The sequence below is a fragment of the Hyla sarda genome, chromosome 1, assembly GCF_029499605.1.
Source record: "Hyla sarda isolate aHylSar1 chromosome 1, aHylSar1.hap1, whole genome shotgun sequence".
Taxonomy (NCBI): Eukaryota; Metazoa; Chordata; class Amphibia; order Anura; family Hylidae; genus Hyla; species Hyla sarda.
This window is the reverse complement of record NC_079189.1, coordinates 68,111,362-68,129,919: the sequence shown is the minus strand read 5'-3', so window position 1 is coordinate 68,129,919 and position 18,558 is coordinate 68,111,362. Positions and strand designations below refer to the sequence as shown.

The 18,558-nt window shown below is 43.0% G+C and overlaps 1 protein-coding gene and 1 long non-coding RNA gene across 8 annotated transcripts in view; one reads left to right on the top strand and one right to left on the bottom strand.

Annotated features, from left to right (window-relative positions):
• The window catches only part of LOC130355387 (uncharacterized), a 119,078-nt gene extending 108,037 nt beyond the window's left edge, over positions 1-11,041 (top strand). For 2 of the 3 annotated variants that reach the window (XR_008888500.1, XR_008888502.1), the window contains exons 3-4: positions 3,346-3,531; positions 5,174-5,674. This is a non-coding gene — a long non-coding RNA (uncharacterized LOC130355387). Of the gene's footprint in view, positions 1-3,345; positions 3,532-5,173; positions 5,675-10,904 lie in introns of those variants that run through there. The other variant, XR_008888501.1, reaches the window with a different exon arrangement.
• SLIT2 (slit guidance ligand 2) overlaps positions 1-18,558 on the bottom strand; it is a 327,901-nt gene that overhangs the window by 31,969 nt on the left and 277,374 nt on the right. For 3 of the 5 annotated variants that reach the window (XM_056555443.1, XM_056555414.1, XM_056555423.1), the window contains 12 exons: positions 11,952-12,020; positions 11,080-11,151; positions 10,917-10,988; positions 10,691-10,762; positions 9,865-10,028; positions 8,113-8,237; positions 7,924-8,021; positions 5,681-5,820; positions 5,155-5,181; positions 1,891-1,984; positions 1,105-1,242; positions 749-989 (listed from right to left, as the gene is read on the bottom strand). In XM_056555443.1, the coding sequence (XP_056411418.1) occupies positions 749-989; positions 1,105-1,242; positions 1,891-1,984; positions 5,155-5,181; positions 5,681-5,820; positions 7,924-8,021; positions 8,113-8,237; positions 9,865-10,028; positions 10,691-10,762; positions 10,917-10,988; positions 11,080-11,151; positions 11,952-12,020 (1,312 nt within the window). The remainder of the gene's footprint in view (positions 1-748; positions 990-1,104; positions 1,243-1,890; positions 1,985-5,154; positions 5,182-5,680; positions 5,821-7,923; positions 8,022-8,112; positions 8,238-9,864; positions 10,029-10,690; positions 10,763-10,916; positions 10,989-11,079; positions 11,152-11,951; positions 12,021-18,558) is intronic. The other 2 variants (XM_056555429.1, XM_056555437.1) reach the window with 1 other exon arrangement.

The following is an 18,558-nucleotide window of genomic DNA, read 5'->3' as shown; positions in this document are numbered from 1 at the left end:
ATTTTGCCTGCTAAATAATGTACAAAGTATTTATTCTCCAGGAAGAAGAAAACAGTCTCTACATGGTGTATTGCCCTAAAGACTCTCAGAAGCAAAATCTTTTATGGGGGAAGTGCCTTCTGAGAGGCAATTCAACCATAGAAGACCCATAGAATAACTAATGCAACCTTTCCTTGCCCATTTGCGTAAAAGGGTTATCCCCTATCAACAGCATTATATCAACAGAATAGAGGATGACTAGCTGATCAGTGGGAATGCAAAAGCTGGGACCCCCCACTATCCCGAGAACGAAGATCATTTGTCCCCTAGTGAATTAAATGGTGGTCAGGCATGTGTGTTGCTGCTTTACTGGATTGGGGACAAATGACCTCCATTCTCCATGCTAGTTATCCCCTATCCTGTGGATACCTGATAACTTTGGATCTTAGAATAATTTAACCTTTAAGAGCTGCAAGCAAAATGCAGATAAAATATACAGCTGAAGTTTGTGGTTTGGCTTCCATAATCAAGATCATGGAGGTCTGCACCACCCAAAATCTACTGTCATCTCTCAAGTAAGGAAGATGGCCACTGGTCCCCAACCATCAGTGCATGGATTTATGTGCAATATAATTGCATATTTTGTGTCAGTTTTGAAAGAAGGCTCAGCCATGCTTTGTCTCAGCTATAATCTGCGGGTTTGACCTGATATATGTTAACCCAGAATAATGTACTTCCGAAGTCAACATAAAGGTGTAAGCCAACAAACCTGTAAGGAGATGTTGGTTTGAGAGCGGATCCTTGTTGATGGGATTTGCAGAAATGAATCTTTGTTAATAAAGTTGATGCTTGTGAGTTTTTCACACTTGCCCCCTTGGTAGCCAGAGAGGCATTGACAGGATGGGTCATTGCCTTTCATGATGCACTGTCCTCCATTCTGACACTCAAAATTATCACATGGACTTGTACGTGGCAAAACCATTGGAGGTGGAAACTCGCAGAACAGACCGCTGAAAAAGAAAAATAATGCACATATTCTAGGACAGCTCCAAGACATTAAAACTATGACAACCATATTATATTAATGTGAGGAATTTATTCCCTAATGTATGGAATTAGACTTACCTGTAGCCATCTGGGCACACGCATGTATACCCATTTACGGCATCTGTGCACCGTGCACCATTACGACACTTGTTGTCTTGGCAGTCATCATAATCTATATCGCAGTGATCTCCTACATATCCTGGGGTGCAGTCACATCTACAAAATACAAGAGAACAAAAGTTTAGGTTATGTGTAGTGTTGGATGCGAATATTCACAATGTGAATATTTATCGCGAATATCACGTATTTGCGAATTCGTGAATATTGCAAATCTAGCGCTAAATATTCGCAACTACTAATATTTGCATTTTTTTTTCACAGTACACATCATAGTGATCATCCCTCCCTGCTTCCAGCTTGTGGTGTAAACAAGGCTCCAATACTAGTTATTGTGTCAGACTGGCGGGCACCCGGAAACTTGCATATGTGAATTTTTGCACATATTGATCCCTCCCTTCTTTTAGCTCTTTTATCACGCGATATTGCGCATGCAAATTTTATGGCGCATAGTAAAAAATGCAGCGAATATGCGAATTTTGCAAATATATGACGAATATTCGTCCGTATATTCGCTAAATATCGCAAATTTTAATATGGCCTATGACGCTCAACACTAGCTGTGTGTATATCAGTCAGCAATATATCCTATTCAGATGTAACATAACATTATCAGATATAAGTCTCTCTACTTGAGTCCTGTATGGAGTACAGTATGTATTATTGCCAATCAGGAGTCTGGGAAGGCTTAGGTATGGTGCTTACCTAGTTAGCCAAGACTATGGGTCCCCTTTACCCTACACTTACTTGTATCCTCTCTGCGTCACAATGCACTTAGAATCGTGCTGGCATGGATTTACTTCCTGGGAACAGAAGTCCAGTTTTTCTTCACATAGTTCACCTGCAAAATATCATAATGGAATTTTAACACACATCCTTTAAACCTGATATTGTTATCACGGAAGAAATACTTAGAGCTCCTTTAATATCCAGCAAGTCTAAAGTACCCCGCAGCAATGTGATAATAAAAGGAACAGTAAATGTGGAAATGGAAAGTGTCGGAGCCCTAACAAGTGTGGACATAAAAGTTGTAGACTACAATATGATTCTAAAAAATCCTCCAAAAAATACAATAATAGAAAATGTTTAACATCAATGCAAATTGAAGGGATAACATTTTTGAATAAAAAATAACAATATACTGTATGTGCAAATAGTTGACTATCTATCTGTCCGTCTATCTATTTATCTATCTATCCATCTATCTAAGAAACCAGGAGAAGCAGCACAACCAATAAAGCAGGGTGCGGGTGCCAGCAATTCAAGAACAGCCTTGGTCCAGGGCCACTTGAATACAAAAAGTAGAAAAGCGAATTGCAGCACTCCAAACAAATGATTCAAGGTGGAAAAATAACTTGTTTTATTCCATCCAAAGTGCAACGTTTCGGTCGCCATTGGGCGACCGAAACGTTGCACTTTGGATGGAATAAAACAAGTTATTTTTCCACCTTGAATCATTTGTTTGGAGTGCTGCAGTTCATTTTTCTACTCTATCTACACTATCTATCTATCTATTTTATATTTATTTATCTATTTTATATCTATCTATCTCAAATCTATCTATCTATTTTATATCTATCTATCTCATATCTATCTAATATCTACCCATCTCTGTTCATCCATTTATCCGTCTGTCTATCAATCTCTTTTAAATATATCTGTCTATCATGATGGTCCAAGGGGTTTCCTGTTATAGTTTGCTGTATTGGGACCCACAAGCTTCTGGTTACGTATCTGTTTCAAAAGGACTCAATCACGGTGCGTGAGAAAATAACGTTTACTATTGCCTTACTTGAAAGTTTTCTGAATTAACTTGCAGTTTGTAGTAAGGCACTCTAGGTTATTCTGACAGCTTTATGAAAGACTATGTAAGCCGCTGGAAGAACACCTACTTTAGCTTTCCCTTGCCACTATGTACTGAAACACAAAACTGTATCTTTTTATGAAGTGGAATTATTAACTTAGTGCAGCAGCATGCAGTCTCCGAGAGCAGCCTTCTGGATTATGAAGCTCTGCAGAAGATGACTTGACTCCCATGAATTGTACCTAGAGGGCCACTTTCATGTTACTTGAGATGACTTGAATCATAAAATACATAATAACCAGCTTTACATCTGCTCTCCGGCGTAGCACTGTGCTCTAGTATCAGCCCTTTAAGATACAGTGACTATTCTACTATGTTTAATATGGTGGTTATTCCAGGAGCCACGAGCAACATGAACTGCACATAATAGAAGCCCAAAGTTATTTCTACACCCAACACTAGGAAGAAAACAATGGAACCAAAGGCCAAAAGAAGAGTCCAGAAGAAGCAAAGCAATAAGAATATGCACATGCAAGGAATAAACATGGATCTCTGGGATGTGGTGAAGGTCTAGAGGCTGAAGGGTGAGAACCTCAGGGCCAAGATGATTCCTGGGTAGTTGCCCACGATTTATCTGTGGTAAAAGGCAATGTCAACATTTAGTCTGCGGTTGGTGTTTATGGGAAGTGATGCAGCTAAGTAGGATATTCCCAAAATCAGTTTTTTGTATACTATAAAATACTGTTCTTCATAATAGTAAAAGGGTGAGTAAGGGAAGGTTGGTAGGACAATATATAGGATAAAATGTGCATGGTCTTTCTCTAAAAAGGCTATTAGTGTGTGTGACTGGTGGGGTTTGACACCCACTTTAATATTAAACTTAACTTCTTTTTTTTTACTAAACTACAAAACTTTAATACTCTTTTGGTTGGTGTCCCAATTGGGTTCTTCTTTATTCCTGATTAGCCCCTAAATTTATAGTTTATTCTAAGAAAATCCTTAGATTAAAATCCTAAAATGTTGCAAATGCAGCAAAAGGAAAGATATAGCAATAAAACAGTGGGGCAGATCTACTAAGGCTGCTGTGCCAGAATTTTGTCCTCGTGTCCAGTAGAATTGTGGCGCCCAGCAATTAGGACACATTTATTAAGCAGAATACATAAAAAAATAACAGAAACCAAACTTGAACTGACAAGGATGTGTTGCTTATAAAAAAAAGGGGCAGAAATGGGGAGTAGCCTGAGCTGTGAGCCACAAATGCTCTAAAATTTTGATGCACTTAGTTGGTTTAAAGTAGGACACAACAAATAATAATCTAAATGCAGAACAAATGTGCAAACAGTCTTAAATGTGTTAGATTTAGCCTCATCTACTTTGATAAATCTGTCGCAATTTGAGACTGTCCATCTAAGTTTGCACTGTGTTCATACTAAGAAATTCCACCAGGAATTACCACTCAGATATTCCTGTGCGGAATCTGCTTACAGAAGCTTCCAATTGCTGTCAAGGGGATTCCACTGCGCAGTTCACACAAAGGAACTACCACATCAGAAATTCCCACCATTGAATTGGATTCTGCTGACATGTTTATTCTTTTGTCAGAATTCCGCACAGACTGCATTTTTATCTGTGGACCGATTGATACCACTTGGAATGTTTGGCTGAGCAGAGGTTCTCAGTGTGAACTGGTTCTAACAGTTTAAGTAAATCTAGGCCATTGCCTAAAAGGAGCAATAAATAGCTGACACAAAGGTATACTATTGAAAGCTGCCAATATCATCCAGGTTTCACAAGAGCTTCATGATACAATATAAAGTAGTGATTGTGGGACATATATTTTTTTTAGGTCCCCGTCAATATACAGTTTAAAGGGGTACTCCACTGGCCAGCGTGTGAAAGCCGTCACGCCCCCTTCCATAGGCTTGCATTCAGGGGGCATGGCCATGATGTCACAAGGGGAGTGGCTTACCACTGCAGCACGAAAGCAGCATTCGGAACATTTAGTTCCACGCTGGCCAGTGGAGTACCCCTTTAAAGAACAGAACGTTCAGCCTCTCCACCACCTGATATGAATGATAACAGTGAACAATAAGATTGCATTCAACCAAAAGGATATAAAGAAAGGAAAGATTTCAGATTTAGAGTCTATTTAAATAAAGATATGACATAAAACTGAGATTAAGAGAAAAGGATGAAGAAACACTGACCTTTTTCCACCTCATTCAGATTAGCAGCTTGTGCAACAAAGACAGAAGAGACAAGATACGTATGTGTTTATTGGAAAACAACACAACATGTAGAGACAGAAGCAACAAGGACAGGAGCAGAGAAGCGGACGCAGCAAGCTTTGGTTCATCTATTAAGAGAATGTATTGTATAGAAAGTCCACATTCATCGGCTGGAATGAAAATGGTGACAACTGTAGGATTATTATGGAAGGTGACTGTTGTCACTAGTGGTGGGTTTGCTAAATCAACTGGCTACATATCAGTCCTATACATAGAATATAGGTCAGGTATCACAGTGGGGTATCTAGAACCTGTAGGCCACCCATAGATATCATACCCTAGTTTACCCTTGAATAGGAATCCCCATGTCGACTTTATACAAACTATAATAATGTTTTGATGAAGACAAATTATAAGATGACTTATAAAGACCCATTTCTGTATACATATACTGTATGAATAAGGAGGAGGGGTGATTCCATGATGGTTTTAATGGTCTTCTCACCTGTATATTCTGGGGGGCATAGACAAGTGTAGTTGTTGATTCCATCCATACATGTAGAATTATTCTCACAGTCATTATCTTCACAGTCATCGATGTTCACCTCGCAGTTTTCACCTTCAAAGCCTTCTGGACATGTACACCTAGAGTACAGAAAGTTCACACGTTACTAAAAGTCTAAGCTGGTACCATGGAAAATGGACTTGATAAAATTTTATTAAACAACTATTGTTATTCTTCCTGCATAATACTTCTTTGCTTTCCATGATGTTTGTTTTGTACTACTTGACCATAATCAAAACTAAATTTGGTCATACAAGGCCAGATTATTCAGTCTTGTCTAGAAATTTAGCACTGAACTCTTTTGGATAATACCTAGAGGTGTAACTTAATGCTCCTGAGCCCAATATAAAATATGTAACAACCTCCCAAACACTATAATGTGCAATTTGTGTTGTCTTTTTCAGCAAGGGGACCCTTGGGCCCAATGAAGCACACAGGCCCAGATGTATCAGGCTCAGATGTAAATGCTACCACTGCACATGCTATAGCTCTGCGCCTGTATGTAGCACTTTTGATAATTAAAATGTTTTTAGGGACAATTTTACAGATGGTCTATGGTCAGCATAAGCCATCAATATTTGATCAGTGAGGGGATTCCATTGAAGTAAATGGAAGCTGAATTTCAATAACCCAACACCACTACTACACAGTGTAAGGAGCTGTCTGCTTCTGGCTCTGTTCACTGTGATCAAATCTTGATGGCCTATCCTGAGAATAGTCAATCAAAGAAAAAGTCCTGGAAAATCCTTTTAAGGGTAGAGTAGCACCAGTCATATTTTGCTGCATATTTTCTGATGCTTATTTCTTACTCATTGTATTCAATTGGAAGCAAAATCAGCTGTGTATTTTGCTACCCATTGACTTCAATGGGTAGGAAAATACGTAGCAAAAAATATGCAGCAAAATACAGCACGTCTGATCCTACCCTCAAGGAAACCTATTTTGAAAAATGTATCAGTGATGAGTTGGTTCCTTTTCACACTACTATTGGTTTTGGTGTGACCTCTGCTTATGTATGGCATTGATCTGTGAACGCAGAGATATGCCAAAGGGCAATTCAAAGGCTATGTAATGGCCCATGCACATTATTGAATTTCCAGAGAAGTTCAAAGCAAAGTTCCAGCACAACAGCCTCCGATAGACTTCACTTGAAAATTGTTGAGCACACTACAGAATATTTGCGTTGGAAGTTCCCAAGTCGTGCTCATTCATTCGGAAGAATTCTGCCCAGAACTCCATTGCCATCAATGAGGACACCACATGTCTGTACAGTCATAATGCCGATTAATTTTGGCAGCACCTGCTGTACATGGAAATTCTGTGTGCATGCGTCCTTAGAGTAGCAACAAAACTACAGTTGGTGATCCATAGCAATATTGTTCTGTTTCAAATTGATATTTTGCTGTGAATATGCAACAGATTTGCTGAAAAATCTGTGGGCCAGCATGTAGCAGAATAATCTACTATATGCTCAAATAAATAAATAAAAACTATATATTAAAACACATATGCATTGCATAACTGGAGGGCACATGGGAAGGCCAGAAAGGTACTTCCTAAACATTAACCTCTTAATCCAATAACTTTAGGTCATATGATGGTCCAAGTGTGATTCTCATCTTGGTGCCATTGCCTTGATAAGATAACTGATGGTTTCCATTGATGTAAAGAGAAGCATACTTGTGGTCATAAATTATGGGGCTAAGGATACAAAATGATATGATGGGAGAACATTTCTATAAAAATATATAGCTGTCCACAATATACCTGTCACATTTGCTTTCAGCATATGGAAGTAATGAGGAAAAGATACTGTGGGCCAAATTGGCAGCATATGTTCAAATGTGTCAGATCTGCATAACGAAAATAGGTACGTGGTATATAAAATATGCCTGGTTCCGGATAATGTGCTCAGTGAAGCTAAAAATTGTGACATATATGTATGGAAATGAGGAATGCCACCTCCAATAGCATCTACACTGATGACTTCTTGTTAGAAGACTACATCCAATACTGTAAGGTAATGGGTTACCAAACTTACTTATTTTTTAGTCTCTATTAAGGTACATATTGGATGAACTATGCAAACATATTTTATTACTAAATGGTTGGAAAATTCAAAGAGTGTAAAAGCAGATGTCGTGGTTACACCTAGGAAATAGCAAACAGACATTGATACTGACCAAAAGCCATCCTTCTCTCCTTCCTTCAAGTGGCATGTTCCACCATTTTTACAGGGACTGCTGATGCAAGCATGGATAGGTATATCACAGTCCTGACCCTAAAAAAGATAAATTATGGTACATGTATTAATGTCAATTACACAAACAAACAACCATGGCAACAACAAAAATCCCATATAATATCAATACCTTGAAACCATAGGGACATGTACATCGGTAGAAGTCCACTGGGTCATTTTTACAGGTACCATCATTTTTGCATGGGTTGGATAGACATGGGTTGCACTTGGCCAAAATGTTGACATCCACAGGTCCTACACAAGAAAAATATTAATATTACAATAATGCATAAACATATACAGTCAAACCTTTCCAAAAGACCACCTCTTTGAGAAGACTTCTTGTTCAGGCCAGATATTGTGTGACAAATTTTCAGTCCACCATTTTGCATAGTGGCCATTTTCTTTAAGAAGACCACCCCTATAGAAGAGCACATTTGAATGCAATTTTGGCTAGTCTTCTCAAATAAGTATCACGTTGTGATGTCTAGTCTAATGCTGGTCTAATACCACTCATAGCATGTCCTATTTTACCATGGGACCCAGGACATTCTAAGAGTAGTAGTTTTACAATGAAAGCTAAACCACAGGTTGAAGAAAAGTGTTCTCGAAAGTAATGCTTGTTTTTTGCAATAAGTTCCAAAAATCATCGCCAACACTAACCCCTCGAACCTACTCTACAAAAAAGCTATACTTGTTTATTATTAGAAGTAAGGTCAATTATTATAATTCTCTACATGACTCTAAAAACCAATGCACTCATTTTTTTTAAATGTTTTTATTTTTTATTTTCCTGATATAAAATTGTGACATAAACTACAAAGATTTTGTTCCTGTTTTTGGCTAATCTGGGCCCACTGCAGTTTTACAATCACACAACATAAGTCTCTTCATTAATGGAACATTTGACACCATATTGATAGACAATGAAGATATTGTATTATTGCCAAAGGGGGAAGCCATGGTAGGCCAAAGAAACTCCAATCACATAAATATATGGAGGATGAATATAGAGATCCCCCTGCTACTGAGCATATACACAGATCTGCTGATAATAAATCAAACCACAGTTGACCTATATCTTCAGATAGCTTTAGACTTGAAGATATAGCACAAAGACAGGGGTGTGGAAAAGTGACATGCATGTTTGAATTCAGGGGTACATCTTAGGGAAGGTATTTAGGTGAAAGTTGGTTTTAACATCTTGGGGCCTGGACCCTTACCTGCAACAAGAAAACCACATGGCCCTGGAATTTCTAGGGCAAGGATTATCATCAGACCAAAAGTAAAAGACTTAGCGTTAGTTTGAAATTGTACATCTTAAACATTTCAATAAAAATATCAGCACGTTTTGTGCTTCTTTCCAAACAGAATCTAGTTTGACTTAAAAGGGGTACTCTGGTGGAAAACGAATGTTTTTAAATTAACTAGTGCCAGAAAGTTAAATAGATTTGTAAATTACTTCTACTTAAAAATCTTAATCTTTCCAATACTTATCAGCTGTTGTATGCTCCAGAGGAAGTTGTGTAGTTCTTTCCAGTCTGACCACAGTGCTCTCTGCTGACACTTCTGTCCGTGTCAGGAACTGTCCAGAGTAGCAACAAATCCCCATAGCAAACCTCTCCTGCTCTGGATAGTTCCTGACATGGACAGAGGTGTCAGCAGAGAGCACTGTGGTCAGACTGGAAAGAACTATACAACTTCCTCTGTAGTATGCAGCAGCTTATTTTTTATTAGAAGTCATTTACAAATCTGTTTATACATTTCTGGCACCAGTTGAAAAAAAAGAAATTACACTGGAGTATCCCTTTAAGTAGAATGAAATATTGCAGACATAGTTGCTATGTATTATAGACAAAATGAGATGTGAATAAGAAATTACCATGACATGTAAACTTCTTGGAAGGTGTAGTAAGGAGAAGCTTGTCAGCCATGTCTCCAGGTCCGGCGCACCGTGCAATACCAGGTTCTTTGTATTCTGACTTGACCCATTCTGACAACCACTGCATGTTACAATCACAGTACAGAGGGTTTGCTCCAATAGCCCTGGAATAGGGGGAATGGGAAATATTGCTTTCAATACAGAATTGTGAAACATGGGATTTAGTTCAAGGCCTAACTCATTTGTGTTCTTGGTATGTCAGGTCTAATTACTGCAAAGGTACTCAGAACATTATCTCTTTCAATTACAAGGAATTAGGGTAAAGTACAGGATGTAAAAACATACTATACCCTATGAAACAGAAAGGAATTATTCAATAAAAACCTTTGTATACTCTTAATATGGTGCTTAAAGTCTAAACTCAAGTCAAAATGTATGTATGGACTAACTTATGGAAGATAGCATTGGTTAGGGATAAATCAAATGGTCTATCTCTATGTATAAACTGAACACAGTGGCATATGGAGCCCTGCAGTCCTGTATTATTGGCCTGTAGGCACTCCATGTGCTCCCTTTTGGTGTCATTGTGAGGCACCACATGCTGACATGAAACATTTCTAAGGAATAATACATCCATAATAGGGCATCTGGTAAAGTTTGCCAAGAGCCTTCAAAAAATGCAGGACACCATTGACTTTGGATGTATATTACCTATGCATGCAACACTGACCCACGAAACAACCTCTTCAATGTTTTTTCCCCTGCGTAGAAGTGCCCTGGCGGTTCAAAAATGCTTCAACATTATTAATATAAATAATTAACTTACAAGTGTGAAAGCGATGAAAGATCACTAAAGGCCCCTTGAGGGATAGTGGATATGTCATTGCCATGTAAAGACCTATAGGGTACAAACGGATGGTTGGTCAACGGCAATAATAAGCTAAGTCTGACAGCACATTATAAACAAATGCTTCACCTATACGGATGAAAACTAGAATGTATAACATAACTATCTAAATGCTATTCATTTGACATTGTAGATCACCACTTACAAGAGCCTGAGTGAGTTCAGACCATCGAAAGCCTGGAGTGGAATGCATCGAAGACGATTGTAACTGAGAATCCTAAATAAACAACAGAAAAGTTCTTATTATTAGGCAAGACCCTTCTATTTTCAGGAACTATGTATTTATAAGAATGCAATAAATGACTTACAGAGTGAGGAGCTGAGTCATGTTGCTGAAACTCTGGTTAGAGAGAGTGCTGATTCTGTTATTACTCAGGTCTCTGAAAAAAAGAGAATTATGCTATTTTGAGGAAATGTATAAAACACAGAAAGTAGTGGGGATGATATTGTGGTATGATATGCACCAAAACAGGTGTAACTATGGGTAGGGGAGGAGCTCCATTTTTCTGACAGGGTTCAACATTTTTGCACCACCAGTAGGATGGATAAGAAGCTTCCTGCATAACATTTATACATAGATCTGTTTTAATTGATTTAAAGGGGTACTCTGGCGCTAAGACATCTAATCCCCTGTTCGCTCCGGGTCTGATTACTGGCGATCACGGGGACGGAGTATTGTGACGTCACGGCTTTGCCCCGTGTGATGTCACTCTCCGCCCCCTCAATGCAAGCCTATGGGAGGGGGTGTGACAGCTGTCAAGCCCCTCCCATAGGCTTGAATTGAGGGGGAGGAGCGTGATGTCACACGGGGGCAGAGCCGTGACGTCACAACACTCTGTCCCCGTGATCGCCAGTAATCAGACCCGGAGGGAACACGCTCTGGGGAATGATTCTAACGAGGTGCTGCGTGCAAGATCATGTGGGTCCCCAGCAGCGGGACCCCCGCGATCAGGCATCTTAACCCCTATCCTTTGGATAGGGGATAAGATGTCTGAGCGCCAGAGTATCCCATTAATAAAGTTTCCTATTTTACATATATCAGAAATAATACAGGGTACAAATCAATAGACCTTATATTCAGATGTTTTTCTGTTAGCAAATTAATTAAAAGTTATTCTACATTCTTTCATAATATCTCTTTATTATTACCCTGCAGCCAATAACTTATAGGAAAACTCACATGAGCATTAAGTGCTTGTAATTGGACAGCTCCTTAGGGACTAGGGTAAACTGGTTTCCATCCAGATACCTAGAAAAAGAGTAAACTCCATTACTGTACAAGAGAAATAAAATGTTCCTTATCAAACTAAATTTCATGGAGTTCTCAGAGGTGGAAAGATAAATGATGCAAAAAACAAAAATACAAATACAACAGTACTGAGTCCTAACTTCGTTTTCTAAGTCAGCAGCATGCATAATTCATTCCCTTATATAAACCAAGACACTGAACAAGAAACAATTCAATTCAATTATGTTTACTTTAATACTGTAATATTACCAGTAGCACCTAATCTAGATATACATATAATCAACCCCTACTCCACACATTCACATATGTTTAAGGCTAGGTTCATGTCTATAAAGTAGCCTATGCTTTATGTATATTTTGGCATACTGGCAGAACATCATGCCAACATATACCATGGTATAATAAATGTAGCAAAGACACTTTAGAAAAAAAGCTGCACTCACTTGCCATGCTGGTTGACACCGAAAATAAAGATAGTCTTCCTGGCAATCAAAACCATGGGTGAGTGGCGCTTTCTAACGTGTCTTTGCTACATTTATTGCACCTTACTAACACAAGCTAGCACCCCCTCGCCCATACAACGGAGTTATAATCCGGACATTCTGGTATATGTTTCCTGTGAATGTGGAAGTCATTACAGCTGCAATACCTGATTGCCTTAGCTTCCATTAGCATTTGTATACCATGGTATACCTGTGCAGTTTTTATTGGTTTCAATGGAAAAAAAACATAGTCTACCAATATCACCACAGGGACGCTGTAGACTGAAAGTGACTGAATGGTGACAGCCAGCGCCATTACTATTTCAGGGAATATAGTGGTTGGACATTGTCACGATGCCGGCTGGCAGGTAGTGGATCCTCTGTGCCAGAGAGGGATTGGCGTGGACCGTGCTAGAGGATCGGTTCTAAGTCACTACTGGTTTTCACCAGAGCCCGCCGCAAAGCGGGATGGTCTTGCTGCGGCGGTAGTGACCAGGTCGTATCCCCTAGCAACGGCTCAACCTCTCTGGCTGCTGAAGATAGGCGCGGTACAAGGGAGTAGACAGAAGCAAGGTCGGACGTAGCAGAAGGTCGGGGCAGGCAGCAAGGATCGTAGTCAGGGGCAACGGCAGAAGGTCTGGAATCACAGGCAAGGAACACACAAGGAACGCTTTCACTGGCACTAGGGCAACAAGATCCGGCGAGGGAGTGAAGGGGAAGTGAGGTGATATAGGGAAGTGCACAGGTGTAAACACTAATTGGAACCACTGCACCAATCAGCGGTGCAGTGGCCCTTTAAATCGCAAAGACCCGGCGCGCGCGCGCCCTAGGGAGCGGGGCCGCGCGCGCCGGGACAGAACTGACGGGGAGCGAGTAAGGTACGGGAGCCGGGGTGCGCATCGCGAGCGGGCGCTACCCGCATCGCGAATCGCATCCCGGCCGGAGGTAGTAACGCAGCGCCCCGGGTCCGTGGAACCGACCGGGGCGCTGCAGTGAGGGAAGTGTAGCGAGCGCTCCGGGGAGGAGCGGGGACCCGGAGCGCTCGGCGTAACAGTACCCCCCCCCTTGGGTCTCCCCCTCTTCTTGGGGCCTGAGAACCTGAGGATCAGACTTTTGTCCAGGATATTGTCCTCAGGTTCCCAGGACCTCTCTTCTGGACCACAACCCTCCCAATCCACTAAAAAAAAGGTTCTTCCCCTGACCTTTTTAGAGGCCAAAATCTCTTTGACAGAGAAGATGTCCGAGGAGCCGGAAACAGGAGTGGGAGGAACAGATTTAGGAGAAAAACGGTTGAGGATGAGAGGTTTAAGAAGAGAGACGTGAAAGGCATTAGGGATACGAAGAGAAGGAGGAAGAAGAAGTTTGTAAGAGACAGGATTAATTTGACACAAAACTTTAAAAGGACCAAGATAGCGTGGTCCCAACTTATAGCTCGGGACACGGAAACGGACATATTTAGCGGAGAGCCATACCTTGTCTCCAGGGGAAAAAATGGGAGGAGCTCTTCTTTTCTTATCTGCGAATCTCTTCATGCGAGAAGAAGCCTGTAAGAGAGAATTTTGGGTCTCTTTCCATATGGTGGAAAGATCACGAGAAATTTCATCCACAGCGGGCAGACCAGAGGGCAAGGGGGTAGGGAGGGGGGGAAGAGGGTGACGGCCGTACACCACGAAAAACGGAGATTTGGAGGAAGATTCAGAGATTCTGAAATTATACGAGAATTCGGCCCAAGGTAGAAGATCTGCCCAGTCATCCTGGCGGGAGGAAACAAAATGTCGTAAATAGTCACCCAAGATCTGGTTAATTCTCTCTACTTGTCCATTGGATTGAGGATGGTATGCAGAAGAAAAATTTAATTTAATCTTGAGTTGTTTACAGAGAGCCCTCCAGAATTTAGACACAAATTGGACGCCTCTATCCGAGACGATCTGTGTAGGCAACCCGTGAAGACGAAAAATGTGTACAAAAAATTGTTTAGCCAACTGAGGCGCTGAAGGAAGACCAGGAAGAGGGATGAAATGTGCCATTTTGGAGAATCGATCAACGACCACCCAAATAACAGTGTTGCCATGGGATGGGGGTAAGTCAGTAATAAAATCCATACCAATCAGAGACCAAGGTTGTTCGGGGACAGGTAGAGGATGAAGAAAACCAGCGGGCTTCTGGCGAGGAGTCTTATCCCGGGCACAGATAGTGCAGGCTCGCACAAAGTCCACCACATCAGTCTCTAGAGTCGGCCACCAATAGAAGCGAGAGATGAGTTGCACAGATTTCTTGATGCCCGCATGACCTGCGAGATGGGAGGAGTGACCCCATTTGAGGATCCCAAGGCGTTGGCGTGGAGAAACAAAGGTCTTTCCTGGAGGAGTTTGCCTGATGGAGGCTGGAGAAGTGGAAATCAGGCAGTCAGGAGGAATGATGTGTTGAGGAGAGAGTTCAATTTCAGAGGCATCTGAGGAACGAGAGAGAGCATCGGCCCTAATGTTTTTATCAGCAGGCCGAAAGTGAATTTCAAAATTAAATCGGGCAAAGAACAGAGACCACCTGGCCTGACGAGGATTCAGCCGTTGGGCAGACTGGAGGTAGGAGAGGTTCTTGTGATCGGTGTAAATAATAACTGGAAATCTTGATCCCTCCAGCAGATGCCTCCATTCCTCAAGTGCTAATTTAATGGCTAGAAGCTCTCGATCCCCGATGGAGTAGTTCCTCTCCGCCGGAGAGAAGGTCCTGGAAAAAAAACCACAAGTAACAGCATGCCCGGAAGAGTTTTTTTGTAGAAGGACAGCTCCAGCTCCCACTGAGGAGGCATCAACCTCCAATAGGAAGGGTTTAGATGGGTCAGGTCTGGAGAGCACGGGAGCCGAAGAAAAGGCAGACTTGAGTCGTTTAAAGGCGTCTTCCGCTTGAGGAGGCCAAGACTTGGGATCGGCATTTTTTTTTGTTAAAGCCACAATAGGAGCCACAATGGTAGAAAAATGTGGAATAAATTGCCTGTAATAATTGGCGAACCCCAAAAAACGTTGGATGGCACGGAGTCCGGAGGGGCGTGGCCAATCTAAGACGGCAGAGAGTTTATCTGGGTCCATTTGTAGTCCCTGGCCAGAGACCAAGTATCCTAGAAAAGGAAGAGATTGGCATTCAAACAGACATTTCTCTATTTTGGCATAGAGTTGATTATCACGAAGTCTCTGAAGAACCATACGGACATGCTGGCGGTGTTCTTCAAGATTGGCAGAAAAAATCAGGATATCGTCCAGATATACAACAACACAGGAGTATAGTAGATCACGAAAAATTTCATTAACAAAGTCTTGGAAGACGGCAGGGGCGTTGCATAGACCAAAGGGCATGACCAGATACTCAAAGTGTCCATCTCTGGTGTTAAATGCCGTTTTCCATTCATCCCCCTCTCTGATGCGGATGAGATTATAAGCACCTCTTAAGTCCAGTTTGGTAAAAATATGGGCACCTTGGAGACGATCAAAGAGTTCAGAGATGAGGGGTAGGGGGTAGCGGTTCTTAACCGTGATTTTATTAAGACCGCGGTAGTCAATGCAAGGACGTAGAGAGCCATCTTTTTTGGACACAAAGAAAAATCCGGCTCCGGCAGGAGAGGAGGATTTACGGATAAAGCCCTTTTTTAAATTTTCTTGGACGTATTCAGACATGGCAAGAGTCTCTGGGACGGACAGAGGATAGATTCTGCCCCGGGGTGGAGTAGTGCCCGGGAGGAGGTCAATGGGACAATCATAAGGCCTGTGAGGAGGTAGAGTCTCAGCTTGTTTTTTGCAAAAAACGTCCGCAAAGTCCATATAGGCCTTAGGGAGACCGGTTACATGAGGAAGCACAGGGACACGGCAAGGTTTACTGGGAACCGGTTTTAAGCAGTCCTTGGAACAAGAGGGCCCCCAACTCTTGATCTCCCCAGTGGACCAATCCAGGATTGGGGAATGGAGTTGAAGCCAGGGAAGTCCAAGAAGGATTTCAGAAGTGCAATTGGGGAGAACCAACAGTTCAATCCTCTCGTGATGAGATCCGATGCACATTAGAAGGGGCTCCGTGCGGAAACGTATAGTACAGTCCAATCTTTCATTGTTTACACAATTGATGTAGAGGGGTCTGGCGAGACTGGTCACCGGGATGTTGAACCTGTTGACGAGGGAGGCTAAGATGAAATTTCCTGCAGATCCAGAGTCCAAGAAGGCCACAGCAGAGAAGGAGAAGGCAGAGGCAGACATCCGCACAGGCACAGTAAGACGTGGAGAAGCAGAGTAGACATCAAGGACTGTCTCACCTTTGTGCGGAGTCAGCGGACGTCTTTCCAGGCGGGGAGGACGGATAGGACAATCCTTCAGGAAGTGTTCGGTACTAGCACAGTACAGGCAGAGATTCTCCATGCGGCGTCGTGTCCTCTCTTGGGGTGTCAGGCGAGACCGGTCGACCTGCATAGCCTCCACGGCGGGAGGCACAGGAACAGATTGCAGGGGACCAGAGGAGAGAGGAGCCGGGGAGAAGAAACGCCTCGTGCGAACAGAGTCCATATCCTGGCGGAGCTCCTGACGCCGTTCGGAAAAACGCATGTCAATGCGAGTGGCAAGATGGATGAGTTCATGTAGGTTAGCAGGGATTTCTCGTGCGGCCAGAACATCTTTAATGTTGCTGGATAGGCCTTTTTTAAAGGTCGCGCAGAGTGCCTCATTATTCCAGGATAATTCTGAAGCAAGGGTACGGAACTGTACGGCATACTCGCCAACGGAAGAATTACCCTGGACCAGGTTCAACAGGGCAGTCTCAGCAGAAGAGGCTCGGGCAGGTTCCTCAAAGACACTTCGAATCTCCGAGAAGAAGGAGTGTACAGAGGCAGTGACGGGGTCATTGCGGTCCCAGAGCGGTGTGGCCCAAGCCAGGGCTTTTCCAGACAGCAGGCTGACTACGAAAGCCACCTTAGACCTTTCAGTGGGGAACTGGTCCGACATCATCTCCAAGTGTAATGAACATTGGGAAAGAAAGCCACGGCAAAACTTAGAGTCCCCATCAAATTTATCCGGCAAGGATAGTCGTATTCCAGAAGCGGCCACTCGCTGCGGAGGAGGTACAGGAGCTGGCGGAGGAGATGATTGCTGGAGCTGTGGTAGTAACTGTTGTACCATAACAGTCAGTTGAGACAGCTGTTGGCCTTGTTGCGCAATCTGTTGTGACTGCTGGGCGACCACCGTGGTGAGGTCAGCGACAACTGGCAGAGGAACTTCAGCGGGATCCATGGCCGGATCTACTGTCACGATGCCGGCTGGCAGGTAGTGGATCCTCTGTGCCAGAGAGGGATTGGCGTGGACCGTGCTAGAGGATCGGTTCTAAGTCACTACTGGTTTTCACCAGAGCCCGCCGCAAAGCGGGATGGTCTTGCTGCGGCGGTAGTGACCAGGTCGTATCCCCTAGCAACGGCTCAACCTCTCTGGCTGCTGAAGATAGGCGCGGTACAAGGGAGTAGACAGAAGCAAGGTCGGACGTAGCAGAAGGTCGGGGCAGGCAGCAAGGATCGTAGTCAGGGGCAACGGCAGAAGGTCTGGAATCACAGGCAAGGAACACACAAGGAACGCTTTCACTGGCACTAGGGCAACAAGATCCGGCGAGGGAGTGAAGGGGAAGTGAGGTGATATAGGGAAGTGCACAGGTGTAAACACTAATTGGAACCACTGCACCAATCAGCGGTGCAGTGGCCCTTTAAATCGCAAAGACCCGGCGCGCGCGCGCCCTAGGGAGCGGGGCCGCGCGCGCCGGGACAGAACTGACGGGGAGCGAGTAAGGTACGGGAGCCGGGGTGCGCATCGCGAGCGGGCGCTACCCGCATCGCGAATCGCATCCCGGCCGGAGGTAGTAACGCAGCGCCCCGGGTCCGTGGAACCGACCGGGGCGCTGCAGTGAGGGAAGTGTAGCGAGCGCTCCGGGGAGGAGCGGGGACCCGGAGCGCTCGGCGTAACAGACATGAGCAGGATGTTTTTTTTTTCCTTTGTTCCATTGACATTATTTACTGGGCCTAGATGCCAGTCAAAAACACC